Source organism: Calidris pugnax, unplaced genomic scaffold, assembly GCF_001431845.1.
Source record: "Calidris pugnax isolate Ruff unplaced genomic scaffold, ASM143184v1 scaffold103, whole genome shotgun sequence".
NCBI classification, from domain to species: domain Eukaryota; kingdom Metazoa; phylum Chordata; class Aves; order Charadriiformes; family Scolopacidae; genus Calidris; species Calidris pugnax.
In genome coordinates, this window is record NW_015090990.1 from 13,296,739 (window position 1) to 13,321,104 (window position 24,366).

The 24,366-nt window shown below is 36.0% G+C and overlaps 1 protein-coding gene across 11 annotated transcripts in view; it reads left to right on the forward strand.

Annotated features, from left to right (window-relative positions):
- The window catches only part of ABI2 (abl-interactor 2), a 65,707-nt gene that overhangs the window by 11,982 nt on the left and 29,359 nt on the right, over nucleotides 1–24,366 (forward strand). For all 11 annotated transcript variants that reach the window (XM_014954313.1, XM_014954317.1, XM_014954316.1 and 8 more), the window contains exon 2: nucleotides 18,148–18,315. In XM_014954313.1, the coding sequence (XP_014809799.1) occupies nucleotides 18,148–18,315 (168 nt within the window). The remainder of the gene's footprint in view (nucleotides 1–18,147; nucleotides 18,316–24,366) is intronic.

Genomic DNA, 24,366 nt, shown 5'->3' on the forward strand with positions numbered 1-24,366 from the left:
TATTTTTGACAGAGAAATAATAAATTATAAGAATAAACAAATAAAGTTGTGAACGAGTGTGAACTATGCACATTGGTTTTCCACTTTTATTGGGTAAAGTACATGGATACTAAATTTAGTTTGAAAGGTAATGCTACTTAACATAATCTGTGGAATTATTGCTATGAGGTAAGGCTCAGGATTTAATTGTATTCTAAAAAGGCTAAACATTTTAAATAAATAATGAGAATATAAGCAGTTTTATCTTTTTCTTTCATATGTTTTTGCCTCACATTTGTTCTGAATTGGTCCATGATGGAGTTTTGTGCACATTATATGAAGTGTTTTGTGTTGTCCACTGTAATCTATTTCACTGGATTATTGGGGATATTGCTTCTATTTAATATGATATTTTCTATATCCTGAATACAATATATCCTGTGTCCTTTGCTTACTGCACAAATTGGTGTTGATTTGGCCTTCCAAGGAGAGGGAATTAATTTGTCAAGTTGCTCATGTCAATTAAGTAAGAGCTAGATAAATTTCATGTGTGGGAAAAAGGACTAAAGATTTTTATGTGGTGGAGTATATATGTGAGTGCTGAAATGGTGCTAGTGAAATTAATTGGGTTTTCCCACCATGGCTAATAACTAGGGAACTGGGAGTGAATGGAGTTGTAGAGAAGCATAAAACTGTGACATTACATTTATTTGCTAGCTATGATAAATCAGTGTGCCAGTTTTTCTGATATACTTCTCAGTTCTTTCACTTTATTCAGCTGATGATGATCTCAGAAATTATCTTCAAAGATATAGGACGGTTTGCCTTCATGTCCTTTGGGAAATGACGCCCATGGAGTGACTCTCTCAGAAGGGGCAGAGTGATTGAGCGTGCAGAAGCTCAAAGGAGCAAACTCTGAATGAGGGAGTAGTGTGTACTCAGCCTAAACTACTGAAGGTGTTGTTTTTGCAGACTTTTTTTGTCAAGTTCTCAGTGCATTGTCACAAGAGCAGATGAAATTCTTTCTGACTATATGTGCATCTGTATAATTCAGTCAGTTTGGATAACAGAAGGTAAAAAGTTATCTGTAGACTCTGAATCTCTGTTACAGTTGTCTCATGGTGATAATAGCTAATTTAAACCATCTCCAAATTGGGGATGCTTCTATAACCACTTGATGGGACGAGTTACTAGAACTGTTGTAAATCTTTGCCATGTTGTGATCTGCTTAAAACTTATATTTTAGATTTTTTCAACTATATACACAGTCTTTACATATATTTTAGTCAATAGGGTAAATCCAGTATTGATGATTGGATCAAAGGAGAGGGATAAAATTTAATTTTTGTTTTTCTCATTTGTATACATAATATATTATATACATAAGTCTATAATAATATATACCAAATGCAGAGATCTTTGAAAACAAAAAATTTCATTGTAGTGAGCCTGTTGTAAATATTTGTAGCATATTAAGACCCCTCATTTAAGTAAGGTTTATAGATTGTATGTATTATGCAAGATGGGCTCTTATTAATTGTCTCACTCAATCAACAGACAGATAATTAATGCTGAGGTATAAACTATTTAGCCATTTGTATATATATGAAAAAAGAAATTTTTCATGAAATGAACAAATAGGGAGTACAATGCCAGTAATCAACTTGTCTTCTGGAAAGGCTGTGCTTAAAGGTACTATAAACATAAGGGGATTTTGCATTTTCTTATTTTCTTATGATGAACAAAGGTTAATGTTTTTCTTGTATTTCACCTTCCATGAAATTTTCTTACCTTTTTTTAAGTGGTATCTCGTGTTAAGGATCTAGAGAAGAATAAGAGATTTCTTTGCCCCTGCTGAAGGTTCAAAGTATTGTATTTTACTAAATTTAGCTGCTTTTATAAGCAGCATGCTCAACTTTTTAATATTCAGCGCATAATCTCAACCAGATTTTCTGTATGACATCTTAAAAATTAAAAACATGCTTAAGGAAATTCTTTCTTCATAGTTTTAAATGAATTATACAAAAAACAGCTCCAAAACCAAACACTAAAACCAAGCAGCATTTTCTTGCGTTTTCTGTGCCACCCTTGAGGCTGCATAATGTTACTGGCAGCAGTTTCTGTGGACCTGTCTTCTTTCATAAGCAGTGTGATGTGTTTTATCATTTGAGGAAGAAAGGTGTTCTGGGGATAAAACACCAATTTTAGATTTGAAGTTTGGTTTGGGGGTCTACTGCAGAGTATATGGGTATGCCTTCAGTTCCCTTTCTGATAAAGGGGACCAAAAATGCACTTTTTTTAAGGTAGAGAAATGAGTCTTCCTGTGGTATTTTCTGCACTGACTTGACCTTAGTTTTCAGGCCTCTTGGTATTACCCCATGGTAAATGCTATATTCAATGAAACTCTCAGGGCAGCTCTGAAAGGCCAAAATTCTGAAAATGATATTTGTTGTTTAGGTTCTGTTGGAGATGGAGATGTTAAGCTGTGGAGATTGAAATGAGAGAATTTTTCAGGGTTTTTTTCGTTTTGTATGTATTGTGTTAGTTTGTCAAACTGTATTATTTTTCTTTCTTTTTTTTTTCTTTCTTCCTAAATAGATGCCATTCTTTTCATTACATGCCTCTGCGCAAACCAAATTACGACTTGAACAGTCAGCTGCTTCTACTTATTTCTTTTGGTTTTAAGTAAGGTAGCTCTTATTTCATGCTGGACATCTCTGGATCTCATACTTTACAAATCAGTCTAAGTACTGCTTTTGTTTACAAACAGAGTGGAAGGAGGTTTTTTTTCTGAGGACATTTTGGTCTGGATTTCATATGCACTTATGGCTGGGTTTGAACACAGTCCTTCCAGAATTGTTTGCATGTTTCCTCTGCTGAATGTAGGGGGGGAAAGAGGATGGTATTTCCTGTGTTTTTAGGGACAAGCTGTTGAGTAAGATGACTGGAAGATGGTGAGTGTTACAAGAAAGCCAATTGCCTCTATCTCGGAAGGTGGAGGATTAGAGGTTATGCAGTTGGCCAGGCATTCTGCAAAATGACAGAGAGAATTGCTTGTTTTAACAGCAGCTTGACAATTCTGGCATTCTCTGTGCCTCTCTGTCTTAAAGCCTCTCTGTCATTCATATTGTAAAACTCTTCTTGCCTTTCTAGGACAGTTTTATTTATTAACATGGCTAGATCAGTGGAGAGGTGATACTTATTTAAACATGTCTTGTCAAATGAAAAGGTCATTTGTGCAGCACTTCAATTCACTAAGGTATAGAGAAAAGCCCTTTTTTTCTGATGGTAGTAGACTTGCTGAATATACAGTTGTAACAACCTAGTAGGGCAACTTGAAAGCAAATGAAATTACATAAAAAAATGAAAGAATGCAAGGCAAGAGATCCTTTTGTGACATAGAAAAGGCATTCATCATTTGAAATGTTCTTACTTTGTTGTTACATCTCTCTAATATTTCTATTCATGTGACAAAGAAGAGCTCAGAATTGTCAGAGCAAGAGTGTTGTTGAAATTGGGTGAATAGGCTTGAGATGCGTTCTGTGTCATAATTATGGTGAATGTAAACAGGAAGGTGGGGATTCTCCTTATCTCACTGCTGTGAGAGGAATCTTGTGTTCTTTCACAAGTTTGCAGTGTCACTTTCCACTTTTATCCTGTAATTTTTCATGTCTGTAACTTCACTATAGCACTGTTGTGCTCTCTAAGTGACGTGAGTAGTCGCTACATTACAATATAGTGCTTATAGATATGCTTGTAAGTTGCTGGCATGCTGTTGGTGGAGTTTGAGTAGGCTGGCTTCAAGACTGTATGTAATACTTGCATCCTTAGTCATGTATTTTATGGCTGAGAGCTCTTGCTGTTGTGAGAGTTACCAGAATGTAACTGTAGTTGGATAGTAACTACAGTACTATGTACTACTGTACTACTACCAGTAATGCCGCTGTAGTTGGATATGATGAAATTTGGCCTATATGGGGAACAGCATAATAGTTCTTAACTGTGGGATTAAAGTTACTCTTTTAGCAAAATATTTGTGGCCCAATTTAGATTGTATAGCAGGAAGGAATTGTTTTCCCTATTTGAGACAACTGTAGTCCATATATGACTTTTCTTTGAAAATTGTTTGTAAAAATTGACTTTTAAGAATATTGCATCTGAAAGAGCTCATTAGCAGGAATTTTGTTATGTGAGGACAGTAATGGATTGATTTACTTCATGACAGTTCCGAGTTTAAGTTTTGTTGGGCTACTCTGGATGTGGCTGTTGTTGGGGAAAAATAGCAGTACATTTTTAGCTTCTGCCAAGATGTCTGTGACAGATGGTGTCCTGTCTGTCCAATATGAATTCTTCCTGCTCTATAAATATTGATTGGAGAAAAAAACTGGTGTTCCATAGCTTTAAAAAAAATGTATCCTGGTTGATATAGGAGTGACTAAGGGATGTTTATACAGGTCTTGGGCAGAACAGTACCAGTACATGTAGGAGTCAATATTTGAGCAAATCTAAAAGGGCCTGGTGGAAATCTGGCTCACATTAGACAAACGGAGAAAAGAAAAAATGTGTGCATGTTTTGGGGAAATAATCATAAAAGTCCCTGAAAGTGCTTCTGTGGTAAAAAACATTCTTTAGTGGAAGCTGAGGTCTGGAACATGATTAATACACTTACAAAGATGGGCAGCTGCTAATTTTTGGGCATTGCAGATGGTCTATACTTTCAGAGGCCTTGTCTGATTCATTCATCTGTCCTTTCCTGAAGCACCCTTTCAGCTTTTGTGATAACCAACTTTTTGGGGACTTGGTAGAATTTCTTGTTCTGTTATATGTGCTGCTTATCTTTCATTTTATAGTTGCTGTCAATTTTAGAGAGCTCTACCTTGTGTTGGATCCCAAATAACTTGATTGTGTGATTCTTTGCAAGGTATGCTGATAGAACTACATCCTTGGCTGCTGCCTCTACAGCGTCCTGAACAGAGATTTGCTTCTGGATGTTGACTTCAGATATTGCTGAAGTCATGTTTTTCAAAGTGTCTTAGCATGTAATTTTGTGTGGTGTTCATACCTTATAGTTAAGTTCTGTCTTCAACTGACATTTAAATGTTAGAACAAAGGAACTTAAACTTTTTAGAAATAGAAACTCTTTGTTTGGTATTGCTGTCATTCTCGTGGGGTCAGTCATGGTCATTTAAATTTATTAATCTCCTATCCTGTTCATTCAAAGAAGGTATTTGGTACATAATCTACTTTCTTTGGGTGAAAGAGTAAAAACAACCATGTAGAATTCATAGAACTTTTGTTGAGATGTCTAGTTCCATTATTTTGGCTATTAGGTACTGCCGATGCTTTGCTTTAAGGTCTTAAACATTCATTGTATGAAATCCTTGATACTGTTATGAAGGAGTTTTCAGAAAAATATAGTCTCTTCAGGCTTATCCTGACTTGATGTTCTGAACCATCATCCTTTGTAGCTAAGCAAGAAGACCCTTACCACTGGAAGATTATGTGTTTCAAGTTCTGGCTTTTCTTTAACAGACGGAAAACTCTCCATATTGCTGGAGAGAAGTTCTGAAATGGCTTTGTGACCTGCAATACAATCACAGTGTTTTCCAGTCTGTGATATAAGTAATTAGATAATTTGCAGAAAGAAATAATATTTAAATCGTGTGGAGATGACTGCATTACAGTTACAGTGTAGTTAATGTGGGAGATTAAATGTATATCCTTTTATGCATGTAAAATGTCCTTATATTGCTTTAAAAAATTGAGTTACTGTTGGCATAGAACAACCTCTTTCTGGGCAAGAAGCACTGTAATTAGTGTGAAAGTAGGTCATGCTTAGGCAAATGTGTGTGTAAAATACAGATCTCGCTGGAAATAATTACAGAAAACTTGATGCTGTGGTGTTAAGTTATATGTTGCAGGTTGAATATAGCGACTTTGCCTGCTGTTCTTGGGTTACATAGCAATTGACAGAAGATTTACTTCTAATTTTAAAGTAAATGGACCGAAACTGCTGGTTAAACTGGGGAAAAGAGAGTGCTAATTAGAGAGCTTGCAGAAAAGGTTTTTTTCTGCTTATTTTCTGACATTCTTAAATTGTAGCAGCAAGCAGCACAGCAAAGTTTGAGTCTAGTTAAAATGAATAGCCCCCTGCAACCTTCTGGTTTTTTATGTATTGACAACTCTGTTACAAACATGAACAAAATTGATAAGCTTTTGAAAAACTCTTGTTTCTAGCAGTCTACCGTTGGGAATTAGTTTGAGACTCCTCTCTTGAGGTCATGACTTCTATATTTTTAAAATGTTCACTAGTTACTCAAGGAGTGCAGAACAGAGATCTAGAGTTTTGCTAATGGTCTCAGCATAGGAGGCTAGAATCCCTTTTCTGCCAATATTTTGTTTTGTCCAGCGCCATGGTAATGGGAGCAGAAGGTTATAAAGACATTCTTTGCCAGAAAAGTGAGCAGATACAGCTCTCAGGGCACATAAGGAACAAATCTATTGAATAAGAAGGTGCTGATTTTGCTTAGCAGTTTTCAGAGTGAGCTTTTACTAACTATATTTCACTTCTTTTTGTTAATCATGATAGTTTGTTTAGTTAGACTTCATTCTTGGTTCAGTTATGGCTGGATATGATTGAGTGTTACCACCACCTTCAGCAGATGGGCAGTACAACAGAGGTCAGCTTTCAGCAAGCTGAACGTGGGTATCAAGAACAAGTTGATCTGTTTGCTTGCTTCTGCTCTCTTTCTGGCAAGCTCTTGCAATGAGGGCAAGGCAAGAGGCCTGTGAGTTGTGTGGGCTGTTGTGATTTTTCAGAGTCAGACGAGTATATTTGTGTCTTGTCATGTAATTGGGTGCAAATGTGCATTTTGGGGGATAGGACTGGCATGCGTGATGAAGTAGCATTGGAGGAGCTAGAGGTTTTGGCCTTTAGATGATTCTACAATAGGCAAGGAAGGCTGTCCTGTTTGTTTGTGTAAAAAGCATAAAAAGAAAGCAGGAAAGACTGGGGAACCTTTTGTGGAGAAATACAGGGAAGCCTCGTGTGATTTTTTAGTTCTCTGCTTTAGAGCTGATCAACTGCTACTGGAGCTCTCCCAGGCTTTGTTAATTTGAGCATAAATTCCTAGGTTTTTGAGTTCTTGTATGTGCCAATGGTTCTGTTGCCTCCTAGAGGAGTATTGTATGTTGCAATTGTTGTATGAAGGTTTCTTATTTTGATCTCTACTTTTTTTATATGAAATAAAAGATATTTTTCTTTGTTCTATCAGATTGTGAGCATGTATCTGAAGACAGTTTGTTCCTTTCACTATGTCCAAATTGACAGCAGCTTTAAAAAGTGCCAAGTAAGAATAATTTCAAATTTGGAGTTAATTGATCGCTGTGAAAGGATTTGTGTAATCCAAGTATGGTTATTTCCTATATATGGAAGAATGATTATGCAAATTCCTGCCTCCATTTAGTTTAAGCCCTCTCCTCTATCTTTGAATTGGCATACTCATGTTACCTGGTAGCTATGCCACTTCATTTCTTTTAAACCTTTTTTTTTTAGCCATAGTTATCAAAGGTAGGTAATTTAAAATATAATAGCTTCTAGAATGATAAAACTTTGGAGCGTGCTTATGTGAGGAAGTAGGGACAGTGAATGGCAATTGAAAGACTTGTGTTAATTGGCTTGACAATGTGGGAAGAGTTCTGAGGATAACAGGATTGTATTTCTTGTGGACAGACAGCAAAGGTTTTCCAGCAGCTTGTGTTCCTTAGGCTACCTTATTCCTTTTTACAGTGCCTGGTGAAATGGGACTCTGCCACACAACTCCATGGCAGCCTGATGTGGCTGTGGTAACTGATGCGGATGTTGTCTCTATGTTTGCCTGCCTCTCTTTTGGGATCTATTGACCGAATAGGGTGTATATCTTCCCCTTATAAGCTGCAATTACACTCTGGGAATTACAAGCTGTCCTGCCATCTGACTAATTACATTAGTACAGTAGGCTATAAACTATGACAGTGCCTGTCACGGCTGCGCGTCCTACTTAGCTTTTCTTCCTATGAGATTGTAATGTCTGGCAGTAGAATGTCTTGGAAGCAAAACCTGCTTCTGCTGCCACAGATAACTGCCTGTGATTCTAAATTAAAGCCATTAGTTGGCCTTAGTCATTGCTATGTAATGAATTGAACTGAGAATTTATAGTGGAATGAAGAAACTGGCAAAGTTGGTAAATAACTCGGGGGTTATGTAAACCCCGACTGAATAATACTTTGGGAAGCTGAAATAGATATCCTTTCTTATAAATGGTAGATTTTGTCAGATTTCTTTAGAGATAGAAATAAAAAGCTGTTCATCTGATATTACTAAGGAGAAAACAATTGGTGCAAATAACATTGTACAGCAGAATGTAATAATATGACTGTAGTTTGTTCTAACTTCTGAAGACCACTTTGCATCTGAGAAGTAACTATTGTAAATTCTGTAATGACTAATTTTATCAAGTAGCTGTAAAATCAAATTTGAGTTGAATTGAATTAATCAGTGATTTTTACTTGTACTCAGTGAAAACTCCACACTAAAGTGTCCTTAGTGAAGGAAGAATTGTAGAATAGATAGGTGAGATAGTAGAGTAAATCTACAATCTTTGCTGTTTCTGAGGTTCGTTCAGCACATTTGTATTGGTGTAGGCTCTTGTGGCCACAAATATGTTGATTTTATACTGATATTAAAGACAAAATTGGCCTTGTGTTTGTAGCTCTAATCATAATTATGTTGTTGCATGAACTATAGAGTGATCCACTTCTGTCAGCTGTGTTATTGCTCTGCTAACAGAGTAAGGTAAAGCCTGCATTGATTAACAGGATGAGCAGTGAGTCTTAAATGCACATTGGGAGTAGGTTTCTCTCACTGCTGCTTGCCTCTCAAGCAAGAGCTATATCTGGTGCTGTAAATCAGTTAGTCATCAAAATGAATAACTATAAATATAACTGCATGTTAACTACATTTCAGATGCAAATACATTTGGATGCTATCATGCTATTCAGTTTCTTGTGATCTGTCCTTTTAAACTATATTATTTCTGTGTATTATAACCTTGTCTAGTAGGTTTATATGAATGCAGTATGCTCTGGCTTTTTTTTTTTCATAAACAAGACTTTGGCTCTACTTTCAAAGAATCAGAACTTGCCAGTTTGAAAGAGCAGGACGTTTGCATGTGAAAACTGGTCTTCTGCACTTGTGAATGCATGGAGATAAATACTAAGTTTGATCCCAGTGAGGGTTAAGTGAAAGAGAAGACAGATTTGTTGCAGTGATACTAGCAGCAGGAAAACAGTGATGCCAGTGATTAAATGTCAGGGAAGCTGTGCTTGTCCACAGCTATCATTTGTTATATTTTTCTTTTGGGTGCAGTAGACTGATATTCTTGTCATAGTTTCAAATCAGTGAGTTAGTTTTGCCCTCAGTGGCAGCCTTGGAAGCTGTATTTATTTTAAAAAGTTGCTTTTCCATTTAGGAGGTTAGGCTTCATGTATATTTCTTTGGAAGGTAGCTTTCCTAGCTGTTAAATCAAACCTACATTTTGAGGCTCATCACAGAAATGAAAATACAAAATGAATCAACTGCAGTGCAAACAAAAGGCTTCAACTTAATGTGAATGACCCGATATTGACTGCAGCAAATTATTGATGCTGAGTTTCAACTGGCTTAAAAATTAGGCAGTCACACTTATGATCAGGAAATTCTAGTGACATTTAGTGCATCATTACAGTTTGTTAGTAATACAAAAACTGGAATAACTTAATGTGAAATACTTTACAAAAGCATGAATACTAAGAGTATATTCCTCAGCTAGCATGCTTTTTATTAGTATGCAGATAAATTAAGCTCAATTATCATCATAATTTAATTATAAAAATGGAAATAACCTTATTTATATTTGTATTCATATCAGTGGAATGTGGTAAAAGCAATTAACCTTGCATTTGGAAATGGCTTTTCTTTTTTAAATATTGCATTAATTCCTTGCTCTTTGAATGTTTTTTGAATTATAAAATCTTATGATAGATTAATGCATTTTTAATTCTAGAACTGGTATCTTCTGTAATGATTATGTTTGGTCTAAATGCCAAAGTTTCCTATTGTAATGGTTTAATGCCTGCTGGCAACTAGGACCATGCAGCCACTCGCTCACTTTACCGGTTAAGATGGGGAAGAGAATCAGAAGAGTAAAAGTGAGAAAAAACTTGTGTGTTGAGATAAAGACAGTTTAATAGGCAGAGCAAAAGCTGTGCATGCAAGCAAAGCAAAACAAGAATTCATTCACTGCTTCTGGTTGGCAGGCAGGTGTTCAGCCAGGAAAGCAGGGCTCCATAACACATTATGTTACTTGGGAAGACAGATGCCATCACTCCGAATGTGTCCCATTCCCCCCTTCCTTCTTCTCTCCCAGCTTTATGTACTGAACATGACATGGTATGGCGTGGAATATTTCTTCCATCAGTTGGGCTCAACTGTCCCAGCTCAACTGTCCCCTCCCAACTTCTTGTACCACCCCAGCCTGCTGGCTGGCAGGCCAGTGCGAGGAGCAGAAAAGGCCTTAGCAACAGTCAAAATCACCAGTGCTCTGTCACACCATTCCAGTCCCAAATCCAAAACAGCACTACACCAGCTGCTAGTGAAAAAGTTAACTCTATCCTAGCTGAAACTACAACACCTATACAGCTTTGTTGATTGCTGTGTGTAGGTTACTGTGTGATCTTAGCTCAAAAGGTGATGTTTGATTAGGTTTAGAATATACAGAATTCACAGCACTATGAGAGTAGTCCTAGTCTAATTATTTTGAGTTGTATTCAAAAGAGTTTAATTCAGTAACTTCACATTTAAGGGTGTTTAAAATTTAAAAGCACTGTGTGTGAACAAGTTAAATGCTTTCATTTAGCTACTCAGTAGAGACTTTGGATGCAATTGTGAAGAAATGTACTTTTCAGTTTGACAGATGTTTATAAGGTGGGACGGTTTAGGTGCCTGACTGTAACCTCTGTCTGTGCCGGGATGGTCCACTCACAACTTAAGTTTCATTGTTGTGCTGATTTTGGCATTGTGTATTGTCACTTCTGAGAGTAGTTCACTAATAAAAAAGGAGTCATATTACTAGGAGACTAACATGGTCCATTCTTCACAGGTGGGACAAAGAGTTGTGAAGCAGGTTACTTCAATTATAGCTAGCAGTTCAGATAAGGTCATGTTAAAGTTCTCGTGAAGTAAAAATATTCTATCTCCAAAATCTAAAGCTACCATTTCTGTTAAGTTGTATGCCAAATTACCAGTCCCATTAATCTTGTTGCTTCCGCTGTTACATGGTCTCAGTGTATCTTGCTGCTTGTGTATTCTTTGGAATACAGAATAATAGAAAGTTGTTAGGGAAGTTAGCAGTGGGTTTGTGAAAGGGTATGCATGCAGAAGTGTTTCCTATTCATATCCAAAATGTTGTTTGCTTATGTTTCTTAACATTTGATTAATTAATAACGTTTAGGTGTAGAGTACATGTATATTGACAAGATGACTACCGACTCTCCTTAATTTTAAAATAAACATGTATACATAGTAGTGTCACAAAGAGATCAACTAGCCTTCCCTCTTCCTGAAATAATGATAACAGCAATAATTACATGAATAAGCAATTATGTAGAGAAAAATCATAGAATCATAGAATGGTTTGGGTTGAAAGGAATCTTGAAGATCATCTAGTTCCACCCCACCTGCCATGGACAGGGACACCTCCTGCTAGACCAGATTACTCAAAGCCCCATCCAGCCTGGTCTTGAACACCTTCTGGGATGGGGCATTGACAACTTCTCTGGGCAACCTGTTCCAGTGCCTCACCACCCTCACAGTAAAGTAAAAAGGTAAAGGGCTGCTGTAAGCCCCCTTCATGTACTGGAAGGCTGCTATAACATAGAGCCTTCTCTTCTCCAGGCTGAAAAATCTTAACTCTCTCAGCCTGTCTTTGTAGGAGAGATGCTCCGGCCCTCTGATCATCTTCGTGGCATTTTGTAGACCAACTATAGACAAATTATATGGTGCGTGTTTTTCATGCTCGCAATGAGCGGTTCTGGCAGTGAAGAAGGAGTAAGGGATATTCTTTAGCAAGTAAGTATTTAATGAGGTAGTCTTAAAACAGAAAGCTATTGTGTTTTTCACTGGCAGTTATGTAATGTTTTGGCATGATTTTGGCATAATTATTGGATTAATGATGCTCAGTTTTCTTCTCAATCATTTTTTCTAGTTTACGGAAGGACCTCAGAAAGCACTTGGATGGGCTAAGCAAATACCATCTGTGCAGTTGAATAAATGTGTGTAAAATACTTAATTATGCATGAGGCTTTCAGTAACTTCAAGGAATTCAGCAACAATTAAAATGGAAAGGATGATATAAGAGCTCAGTCTTCTATTTTTCACAGGAAAACTGAAGTGTGCTTTGTCAGTATCACAGTTGGGCACATTTCGTACTGAATAAGCAAGGTTGTTGAACTTTGTGGCATGCAGCTTTTGTTCTTGGGTCTTCTTGAAGCTGATGCAACCTCAACAGAAACCCGAGGGGTTTTGCTTGCTGGTCTTAGGACAAATGTCTGCTTGAATTTCTATTAACAGTAATCAAAAGAACCAACTGCTATATTGATTAAATGAAACTAATCTTCTGTCTCATTCTTAAAATTTCACTGTTACTTTTTTGCCACATTTATTAAATATGGTTTGTTTTTTTTTTCACTAAACAGTACTGTTTTGAACAACAGCTAGAGAATCTGTGTATGTTGGGGATTCTGGACACCCCTTTCAGTGTTGTTAGTCCCATGTCGAACTGTTTAGCCTCATCTTCCACTTTGACACCTAAATATTACTGCATAAACACATTATACGCTGTAGAGTTGTTTTGAGTATATGAGTATGAATTGAGATTTTTTTCCATTTAGAAATCTTTTTTCTAAGAAATTTTTATGGTTAGGCTAGTTGTGAGTGATAGTAGGCTCAGGAATTAAAAGCATTTCCCCCTCCCCCCCCTCAATTCAACACTAAGTGTTAATCTTGGAAGGCTTTTTTTTTTTTTTTTTTTTTTTTTTGCATAACGAAACAGAAGTGGTTAGGTTAAAAATACAAATAGTGCAGAGAGAAGCCAAAAAAGTTAATTTGCTTTGTTTCAAAACTAAGTGTTAATCTTTGAAGGCTTTTTTTTTTTTTTTTTTGTCATATTGATACTAAAGTCAATAATTTGTGTTAATCTTCTGTAATAAGAAACATAATTTCTTTATCAGCTCATAGATCAAGACTTTTTGGCTCATGTAATAGAATTTGTTGTTTAAGTTTTGTTAGCCCAACTGAAAACTTTGAACTTCCAAGTTGATGATGACTAGTCATTAAATCATATATTTATGGGGTTTTTTTTTAGAACCTAGCTACAATAACCAGCTACACTGCCAGCAGCTTTTAGTGCTTCCTCTCATGCACCACTTTCAGACCTCTTTTAATTAGCTCTTTCTAATTCATAAAAGCTGTATTTTTCTTTTTTAATGTGTTGCTGTCTTTGAAGTCTTTCCTTTTCTAATTTGGTAGCATTTGCAGCATTTGGTAGTGTTTTTTTCCTCATCTAGTCGGGTTGATATTCTATAAATCTTAGTATAGTGCTCATGTTGCCTCTATCATTTCTTTCCTTGTAGAATTTCTTTCTGCATTAGTAGCTGTCTTTTTGTACTAAATTGTTGAAGTTCTTAACAGTGGCATAACAGACTTTATCACTATATTCTGGCTGATCTCACTTTGGGGTGGGAGAATGCATTAAATTCTTGGTTCCTTTCTATCCCTGCTTTTTGTGTTCTATGTTCATGTGAGATTCCCTTTTAGCATTCATATATCCAAATTATTTTGCTATTTTGCATACCTTACTGCATGTTTTATGCCCCACACTGTTCATATAATTTTTTCTTCTTTGTGATTTGTTTCTGTATTGCTTGTATAAATTTATATTTCCATAGGTAGGAGAAAAAACATTGAAAGGTTTAATTCCTGAAGTAAAAGGATATCTTATATAGCCAGCAGTACAGGCATTTCGTATTCAAATCTAATAATGTAATTATGCTCTGCAAATGGGACTTTCAGAGTGGCTAGAAAAAGTGATGCCCAGGCTCTGCATCCTGACATGAAAAGCAGTCTGCTTTGCAGTTAGTGCAGGTTGAATTCCACGTTCTTTCTAATATTAGCAATTTGGGTTGTACAATCTAATACAAAAAGAAGAAATATTTTCAGGTGAACATTTGTATCATCATTTCTGAGTTGTCTTAGACTTAGTGTCCATCTTTGTTTGGACTGACATTTGGAAGTGGAAAGTGTTAATAAATCTCTGGTGTCTGAAAGCAAACACGTGCTATTGCCCTGTGTCTGTAACGCATACCTTTTCTGACTGAATTTGAAGTCTGTGCATTCATAGCTGACTTGAATGACTTCAATCTTCTCCTGTTATCTAAAAGCAACAGCTTTGTATAGAGTAGTTGCTGTAGTCTGTGTTGTAACTCTCAAGACTGGATCCATCCTGTGAAATATTTCCATGTAGTCTATAGTTTTGTTTTGATTTCTGGAGGTGGCATTTTAATTTTATGTGTGAGTGCTAGATTAAAGATATTTAAAAACTTTAAAAGAGATATTAAATGGTCTATTTCGTGGCATTTAATTTAGATCAGCTGAAACATTCAAGCCAAAATCATACTTGCTATGAGTTCTTATGCAACGTTTCTGAGAACTGAAGGACTTCAAGGACTCTAGTTAATATCCTTAAGTATTCACAGTAACAAGTCTTCATTTTGTTATAGTGAACATAGCAGAATATGTTTCTCTTGTTTTCAATATTCTATGTAGCAACGGTATTCCATAGGTTACTGAAACTACTGTAGAGAGGCCATCAGTTTGATTTGGACCAAATTAGTATTTTTAACTTTCACTAGAGAATTTTGGTGGGTTTGGATATTGAAATAACTTTTTGTCTGCCTTGCAGTCAGGTATGAAGCATATTGGCTGGTGTTCTGAAGATCAGAGTATTGGATCTTAGTCTGATGAGGGTTGTGTTTGAATTTGGTTTACTGATAACTTGAAATAATTATTTTAATTGCAGAAATCCTTTAGTTACATAGTTACATACTCAGTAGTCAGCATATCATTTAGTTGTCTAAATCAATTTTGATCATGGCAGCAGTTGTAAGCAATAGAATATGATGTCCATTGGAAGTATACACGGGGAGCTTGTTATATAGGAGCATATGATAAGATACCATCTCTGGAAATCTACTTCGCAAATTAAAAGTTAGATTTTGTGCTAAACACAACCTACCATTTCAAATTAAATTTAACTAACATTTATTATTAAATCTCCACACGGGAACTTTAGGTTTGCTATAAGTGTTCCAGACTCTTTTTCCTAGTCATTTTGTGAGACCCAGTTTTTCATCTCTTGAAAGTTTTTAGGGTTGAATATTTTAAAATGCTGTCATTGATTAATTTTTGTTGTTGTTGTTGTGAAATGGCTTGATAATGGTAGGTTCAAATAGTCATTTTAATTTGAAAATTCAACACATTCTGCATCTTTCAGTATCCAGGAAGCAAGTTCAAACTTTCATTTTGTTGTGCCAAGCATAAGTGGAGTTTGCTTCAGAGAATTTTGGGCTCTGTATAAAGGCATGCAGAGCAAATAATAGTTGTTCAGGTTGTCAGCCAAACAAACAAACTAGACCTCTCAATCAAAAGGGATTTTGTGCTAGTAACAGTTACAAGTATATTTGTAGGATTGTTGTTTTACGAAATTTTTAATGTGCTTGCACATTGAGAAGCCTGTTCAGTGTTGGTTTGAACTTGTGTGAATGGGGGTGACTTGAATTTATTTAGCTATGAGGTTACATCCGTGGAAGGACTAACTCTGATCATGTATCTGTATTTGTGCTTCTTTAAGCAGTAAAACCATAACAGAGGGTCATAATTTCTAAAATGATAGATTGTTTTCCTTTTCTTCTCAAACACTTCGGCTATTAATGAAAAAATGTTGTGTTTGCTGGCTTCTGTTCAGCTATTCTGGATGTACAGTGTGCTAATGTAAATCAGCAGTTTCTGCTTCCTCAGCAGCTGCAGAGCAAAACTGACAAGCTTCTGGTCATTTTTATTATTGCCATTCAGAAATTGTTTGAATAGCTGTGAAAGTGTCCAGTAGCATGTATGCCTGCTGTAGTGATATTTGCAGACAGAGCTGAGCTTATGAGTAGGGAGATGGAAAGAAAGAGTGCATTTATAAGCCAACAGTGTGAGAGAAGAGGCAAAGAGCTCTGTATTCCTTCGCTTGGGAGTCCTTAAGATGAATTTGGAGCTCTGTTATATAAAAGACATGCATCCAGCTGGCTAAAAGTCATGAGTTCTTAAATGGACTCTGGGGAAAGCAGTTATCTAACTTTATAGCTGGATATAAGGCAGCCTTTACAAGTGTGTTCTGTTGGGGAACATCATCATATTGTGCCCTGAGAAGCTGTCTCCTAAAATTTTCAGTTCTTTCTGCTGCTGAGTCTGGTTTTGTCTGCTGCATGGGAAAGAAACAGCCAGGCAAGAATGCTTAACTTCTACAGCATTCCTCCCCTCCTGCACCATTCTGGGAGCTCTTGTATGGCTGAACAGCAGCTGCTGCTGTCCTCCTTCCCAGAAGCACACTAGGAAGGGGTACCAGTGTGGCCTGCAACATGAAGGAATGTGAACAGGCCACGCAAGTAACTATTGTTGTTTGTGGACACAGGAGAAGGTGCCAGGAAAGAAAAAGTATTGAGTATCTTTCATGTGAATGCTTAATTGAAGTCCTGTGCTTACATGTGTATTTTGATTTTTATTTTTTTTTTTTTTCTTGAAAGCTGGCACTCTTCTTCTAAGTTTCTTACTGCAAGGTCTCAGGAAGTATCTGGGGCTTTAAGAATTATTTTCCTGAAATAGAGATATGCTTATTTTCAGTGTTTCCCAAAGTGCATATCATAAACTGGATGGTAGATTCAGCATGCACTGAAAGTTATGGCATCGACTTTATATTCACCTTCTAATAAAAGCACATTTCTTGAATCTTGATACCCAACCACTGTGAATAACATACAGAGGAAAGAAAATTATGAAATATAGTGATATAATGGCAGGTGGGAATAGAGAACATTTGTCAACTGTTGCTTTAGAAACAGCACCATCAGCCTGTGAGGTGGCTAAAGATCACCTGACAGTGAAATTCAGTGTATTCCAAAGCCTTGGAAACTGGAAGCTTTCTTCACATCTTAATTGTATGTTTTACCAGTGCTTTAATCTGTATTCTTTGCACTGAATTAGATCTTTGTGGTGTTAACTATTATTCAAGGAGAAACACAAAACCTCGACAACTAGACTCTTATTATTTTTAATGTTGTTTGAAATGTGTGTATGTTTTTAGACTTCTAATGGATATCTTCTGACTTGATAGCCTGAATAGTTCTAGGTGGTCTACTACTAGAAAAATGGATTGTACTAATTCTTCATAGAAGAAAATACTGATAACGTGAAAAGCACAAAACATGTTTATAAAGAAAATGTGGACTTGTTCTTTTTAAAAATGATTCCTCTCACATTCTATTCAGCTACTATTTTAAGGGGTAATTATAGTTCATTCACTGTGAACGACCATTAGTGGCACTAATGAGGTCTAAATAATTGGGAGAGATGAGGAATATGGTATTTGGCAGATCCTTGCAGGCTGTTATGGGATCTAATTGAAGTACAAAGTTTAGAAGAACTAAATAATTCTAAATAGTACAAAGTTTAGAAGAACTAAAGAATAAGTATCTCGGAGTACTTTTAAAGGTTATTGCTAAAATGCAGTACAAAAAATTGCACTTGAAGTATTTCAAGAAAAGATGTGCATATTGTATACTAGCTTAATTCCTTCTATAAAGAACAGAAACTCTTAAAATACAAAGTTAGTACCTGTTGTGGAATGAATGGAAAAGAGGAAAAATGGTAATTTTGATGTAGAATTAGTTTGACTTGTATTATTCTTTGTCCTTTGATGACAGTAAAAAGCAGTTAATTCCAAGAACGTTTACGTGAGAGACTTTACTAAATAAACCTTTTATTTCTCCTTTTAGTCAGCAGATAAGCAGCGAGCCCTGGAAGAAACCAAAGCCTACACAACCCAGTCATTAGCAAGCGTAGCCTATCTGATCAACACTTTGGCCAACAATGTTCTCCAAATGCTGGATATCCAAGCATCCCAGCTTCGGCGCATGGAATCTTCAATCAACCATATTTCACAAGTGAGATTTTTTTCCTGATTTCTTTTTTCCCCCTCTTTGTTCTTGAGATTATACAGTAAGTGAAACTCTCACCTGACATTTTGTGAATGAGAAAAATAGTCATATTTAAAACAGAAGGGTGCATTTTTTCTAATATTAATTCTGAGAATGGGTCTCCCTATGTGATTTTCTATCTGTGTTAGTGTGAGCATTTTACATAGGATAAGAAAGTAAATGTATTTATGGTCAGTTTACTGTTGGAGAGGGGTCCATTCTGCATAAGTGACAAGGACAGAAAAATAGCTAATGGAAAAGTCAGAACATTATGTTAAGGGATAGATTAAGCTTCTCGACTCCTATTCGGTGACTTACTGTACTTGGTATTTATTGGCTACAGGCACTTAAAATTAAAGAAATGTGAAATGGGTGGTGGAAATCAATACTTGTCATCTTTTTACTTTTCCTGTTGCTGTAATACTGGCATCTAATGACAGAAGCATAGATGACAAAAGTAGTTTGCTTCTGGCTTTTTTTAATAAAACGTAGTTTGCAATGACATGAACAGAAGGCAAAATTAATGTGTCACGTTTGTGCATGGCTGCAGAACTCCTGCCATTTTTTGCAGTTTTTTTGAGCAGCAATAAATTAAGCTACTATTTTTAGGAACCCATGTCCCATCACCATACTGATGGGAGAATTTTGACTGCCAAAATGGGCTGAGGATGGATGACAGATTTATTGGAGGGCTTACATGCAAATGGTGGATTAGAAGAGAAATTACAAGTAATGATACAGCACTTCCTGTTTTTCTGTTACTGAAAAGCTGGTTTGCATCCTTACTGAATATTTTGTGTCTTATTTGACCAATAAATTTTGGCTGCTAAGGTTTCTTGATCTCCCTGTGATAATGTCATAAATTAGAATGAAGAATATGGTGGTATTTAGAAAGACGTTTGAAAATAGGAGCTGTCTAAGGTAGGAGATAAGCAGATTGGGCTGATCTGTTAACTTGCTGGTGCTGAAAGTGTTGTTAAGCTAGTAGAGGTTTGAACCAGCAAAAGAAGTGAATAATTTTATGCTGGCTTAATGGGCTGAATTGGCTCATTGAGAGGTCAGGTGAATTCAAGAGCAGGTGCAAAGGAAGGGGTGGGGGGGACTTTCCCTTCTGCTAGTAGTACACTATTAGATTGCCTCAGTTATCTAACTGCATCTTCAAAAATAAGCTGAGAAGTTTGATTTCTTCTGCTGCATGCTTATTGTTAGTCCATGGACATGTTAATTAATATTTTTCCCCCCAGAAAATGTCACAAATTACTCTGTGTGTGTGTGTGCATGTGCTATATATACGCCGTGTATGTGTGTATATGCCTCTGCGTGTATATGCATATGTGCTTCTTGACAGGCTAGTGCCAGCTGTTCAATTATTTGAGTGCCCAATACAAAAGACAGTATATGAATAAAAATATTCAGAGTTCACTGGATTTTTAATTTTATCCATGTGGAAAGTTCATTTTGTCACACAGTTTCTGTAAAGTAGCTTTTGGAGAAATGGTCATGGCATTTAAAATGTTTTCCTTCTGAGAAGCTGGGATATATGCAGTTTGAGATGCTAAGTTAGATTGGTTTTGATGCTTATTACAAATGGCTAGGTATTTAAAATGGAGCACTAAATGAAGCCTAATTAAGATGTATCTGCCAAAAGTCATGGGCTGCACCTGAAAAAAACAATAAAAAGTTGTGTAGTTTATTTCTTTTTAGAGATCACTGTAAAGTTGAAAATTGAGTTTTGCTTTGTTTTTTCTTTTTTTTTTTTGAGTCTGCATCATACATACGTAGGATGCTCCTCAAATCTTCATGGAAGAAATGATATCAGAGGAGCAGATAGTATTTGAATTTTGGATATTATATACATGAAGTCTGTTGATCCAAGGAACTTAAGTTGAATTCAGTATGTTCAGAAATGGCTTCATCCCATGATACTAATGCTGTAGATGATTGTATTATCTGTCTTAATTTTTGTGGGGTTTTGTGGTTTTGTTGGTTTTTTTTTAATAAATTTATTTTGTCACAGTTTCTGTGTAATAAATAACTTTTCAGGAAATTTGTTTATACTTCTCATGGAACAAGCAGAAGACTGTTTTGTGTTGGGTGTAAAGTTTAGTGGGCTGTTTCTAGTACCACTTAAAATACCTTATTGCCAAATTATGATGTCAGTCAGTCTGACTTGAAATGAAGTCAATAACATAGAACAGAAAACATGTTGGTAATTACCATCTCCTTGCAGTGCTTTATTGCATTAATGCTTTGGTCAGTAGGTATTGATATTTAAGTTTAGAAAAATCTAATGCAAATTAAGATATCTGGATGTGTAATCCTGCTTTTACTTCTGATTTGGAATTCTACATATTCTTCAAAGAAGGGAGCAAAATCGTTTGGCTTTTTTAAAAAGTAAGAAAACTTTTTCAAAAGTGCTTGTTTTGTTCAAGTGTAGCTCAAACTGGAAAAGATGTGATTAACTTTAGAAAATAAAATATTTTAGTTCTCTGTTCATTGATAAAAGCCAATTTGTATCACTTTCTGCGTTTCCCTCTGTATGCCAACTTAATCAAAGAGCTGAAAAGGAAATTGATAATAATTTGTGGTTTTTCATATTATATATATGTCCTGAATAAGGAAATCGCTACTATTGAAACTATTTTTATGCCAGTGATTAAATCCTATTGATTTAAAATTTAGCATTACTTTGGTTTGGTCTGGAAGCTGATGAATCTATTCTTATTTGCCTTCTGGAACCTTGTCCAGAACTAGATGATATGCAGTGTTTCATATTTGGCTGAAAATGTAAATCCTAAATACAGATCATCTGTATAAATTTTTATACTTGTGAAAAAAATTGTGTTAAAGTTTTCTAAGTTAGCAGACACTGTGAAGTGTTGTTAACATCCAAATTCTTTAACTTAATCTGGCAGGCTTTCAGGTTTTAATATTTGTATGATGAAAAAAAAAAATTTCAGGTTTGGTTATAAAATGCTCTTAGTTAGCTAGGTCATCTTTAAAACATTTCTTTGGTGCTGTTTATATAAACAAGGATGTTATCACAAAGATCAGTGATAGTGATGAGTTATCTCCAATGGCACTGCATGGTGGACAAATCTGCTTCATCCTTTTCTTATGGAATCCGAGGCCCATGATAGTGTCTGTGAGAATAGGTATTGGATAGACCGTAGGCTTGAACTTCTCTGTAGTCAGCACGTGTTGCTTAGCTGAACCGTGGGGACGTGTGAGCTGGTTGGTCTCTGCAGGGAAGTTCACTTGGACCTTCCATTGATAAGTCAGTCAAGGCTTGTAACCATTTTCAGTTGTCTTATTCTTGCAAGTTACAAGAATGGCCAAACTCTTTCAAAAATGTTAAAGCAAGCCTAATTTTTCACATTATATATTGCTTGTTTATGGAGCAACTAGCTTTACAGCATCTTTTGTATCATTATGGCCTCTCTCTTTGTGTATAAATTACATACAACTTGAGTTGAAGAAATTAATGTCACATTTCTAACATTTCAAAATTAGGCAGTTACTCATTTTAAAGTAATAATCCAGTTTTCAAGGTAATTTGCAATTAGTTTGTTTAAATTCTATTGAATTTGATTAAAAAAAAAAAAAAGGCCAGCAACACTGTATGTAAGCAACGTTTTCTTCTAATATTTTGTTAACTGAATTTTAAAAGCGCAGACTAACAGGCTGACAATAAATTGATAAATTTAAATTTGAACGTTTTGAGAAGAGGAAGAAATCAAGGCTTCTTGAGACTTTTATTTCTGAAATTTCACTACAGTTTAGACTTTCAAAGTGCTGTTGTGGTTTAACCCCTGCTGGCTGCTAAGCACCACACAGCTGCTCACTCCTTCCCAACCCAACAGGTGGTTGTGGGGAGAGAATCAGAAGGGTAAAAGTGAGAAAACTTGTGGGTTAAGATAAAAACAGTTTAAGAACTGAAATGTAATAATAACCATGATTATGATAAAGATAAGAAATTTTAATGAAAAGGAAAATAGCAGAGAGAAATAAAACACTAGAAAGAGAGGTGATGCAAATGAAAACAATTACCACCAACCAACCGATGCCCAGCCAGTCCCCAAGCAGTAGCCCTCTCGCCAGCCTCCACCAAGCTTTATATTGCTGGCCATGACGTTGTATGGTATAGAATATCCTTTTGGTCAGTTGAGGTCAGCTGTCCCAGCTGTGTCCCCTCCCAACTTCTTGTGCAGTCCCAGCCTGCTTTCTCGTGGGGTGGTGGGAGAAGCAGAAAAGGCCTTGACTGTGTGTAAGCACTGCTCAGCAGTAACATCCCTGTATTATCAATGCTCTTTTCAGCCCAAATCCAAAGCTCATACTAGCTAATGTGAAAAAAAATAACTCTATCCCAGCCAAAACCAGCACAACTGCTAACTTAATACTTTGAGTAATTTCACTCACAAGTAGAAGAGATTTTTTTCTCAAAACTCTGAGTTCAGTGACTTTTGAGTGATGTGGTAAAAAATGTTAAATTTGAAATCCTAGAAATATTTTAATGTTTTTTCTATGATAATTTGTACAGATCTTGCGGCTGTTTTTATTGAATTCAGTATATAAACTTGATGTTTCAAAATAGCCAGAAAATTCCTAATAGAAAAAAATAAAGTGGTTGCCTTATTACAGGCATCTTGAAAGGTATCTGAAGAGATGATAGTAATGAGCTTTTGCCAAAGATAATGGAGCTATGGGGAAAAAAAAATTTTAATAATGCTGTCAGGAGACTGAAATTTCTTATTAGAAAACAGTGTTTTTAAGTTATAGAAGGGCACAGTGTACCCCTTCTGCTTTTCCTGACAGACTTTCCAAGTCAGATGTTTTGTTATTCCAGCTCTAACCCCAAAAACTTCTTAGTAGAAGTTTCTAAACTGCTGAATAAACATTCTGCTAGCGTTCTGCTGTCTCACTCAAGGGATTTATGCTGGTACTGGAGGCAATAATTACCTATATGTTGAGGATAAATGTTTTCATTTTATTTAGTAGCAGGTTAATCTTTGTTCCTTCTCTACTAATCAAATACCTCAATGTTCCTTTCTGCTGTTTTGTATGTGTCTTAAGATCTTACGACTCCAGTAGCCTACTAAGTAAGAAACTGAAATTTTTTAAAAACCTGCCTGCCAGCAAAGTTGCTTTTCAATACAAATTTAGGAATATGTACCGGAATGAGGTGCAGTTTTTATAGTCTTAGGCATTGCATAGGTATTCAAGATAAAAGAGATGTTCTGAATCATCATACAAGAGAATTCCCATTAGATGAGCTAGAGGTTTTAATCAGTTTTTATGCATTTCATTGTTTGTTACTGTAGTCATGCCTCACTGATCTCCATAGTCCTTAAGGAAACTGGTTGTACTCACAACTCCTATGAATAATTAAAAAACCATGCTTTTCATTCATGGAAACAAGTTTCCACAGTGCCAAGGTACCATTGCTCCCATAACATGTACATTAAATATTTGTACTCACATTGCATTTATAGATAAATGCATAAGAAAATATTAAAAGAACATCTTCAAAGTTGCAGAGGTCAAGCACTTGAAGAGAAAGGCAGAAATCATCTTGCCAACACTGCACTAATTACTTTCTTTCTGATTTGTAGATCGAAATTAAGGCTCCAAGAGTGTAGTGTCCAAGGCATAAACTAGTTTTGTATGACCAGATTCAGACCCATAAGATTTCAATGTTTCAATACATTTGAAACATCATAGAGCGTTTGAGGTGCAGCTGCTGTTGCAGCTGAGGTTGTTTAACATTCTAGCAAATGATACCAGAGGCCTGTGAGACAAAGAACACACAAGAGTCAGTGTAATGTTTCTGCAGTTCTCTAGTGACATGTCCAGATCACAGATGAAGTGAGGTAATTGTAGAGATTGAATTCTTCAGTGATATTAAACATAAGAGTGTCCTCCAAGTTGTTCCTATCACATACCATTAGCTTATCAAGAAAGTATGTGCTTTCTAACTCGTCAGTAGATGAGATGATGATTCTGTATACAATCTCTTTG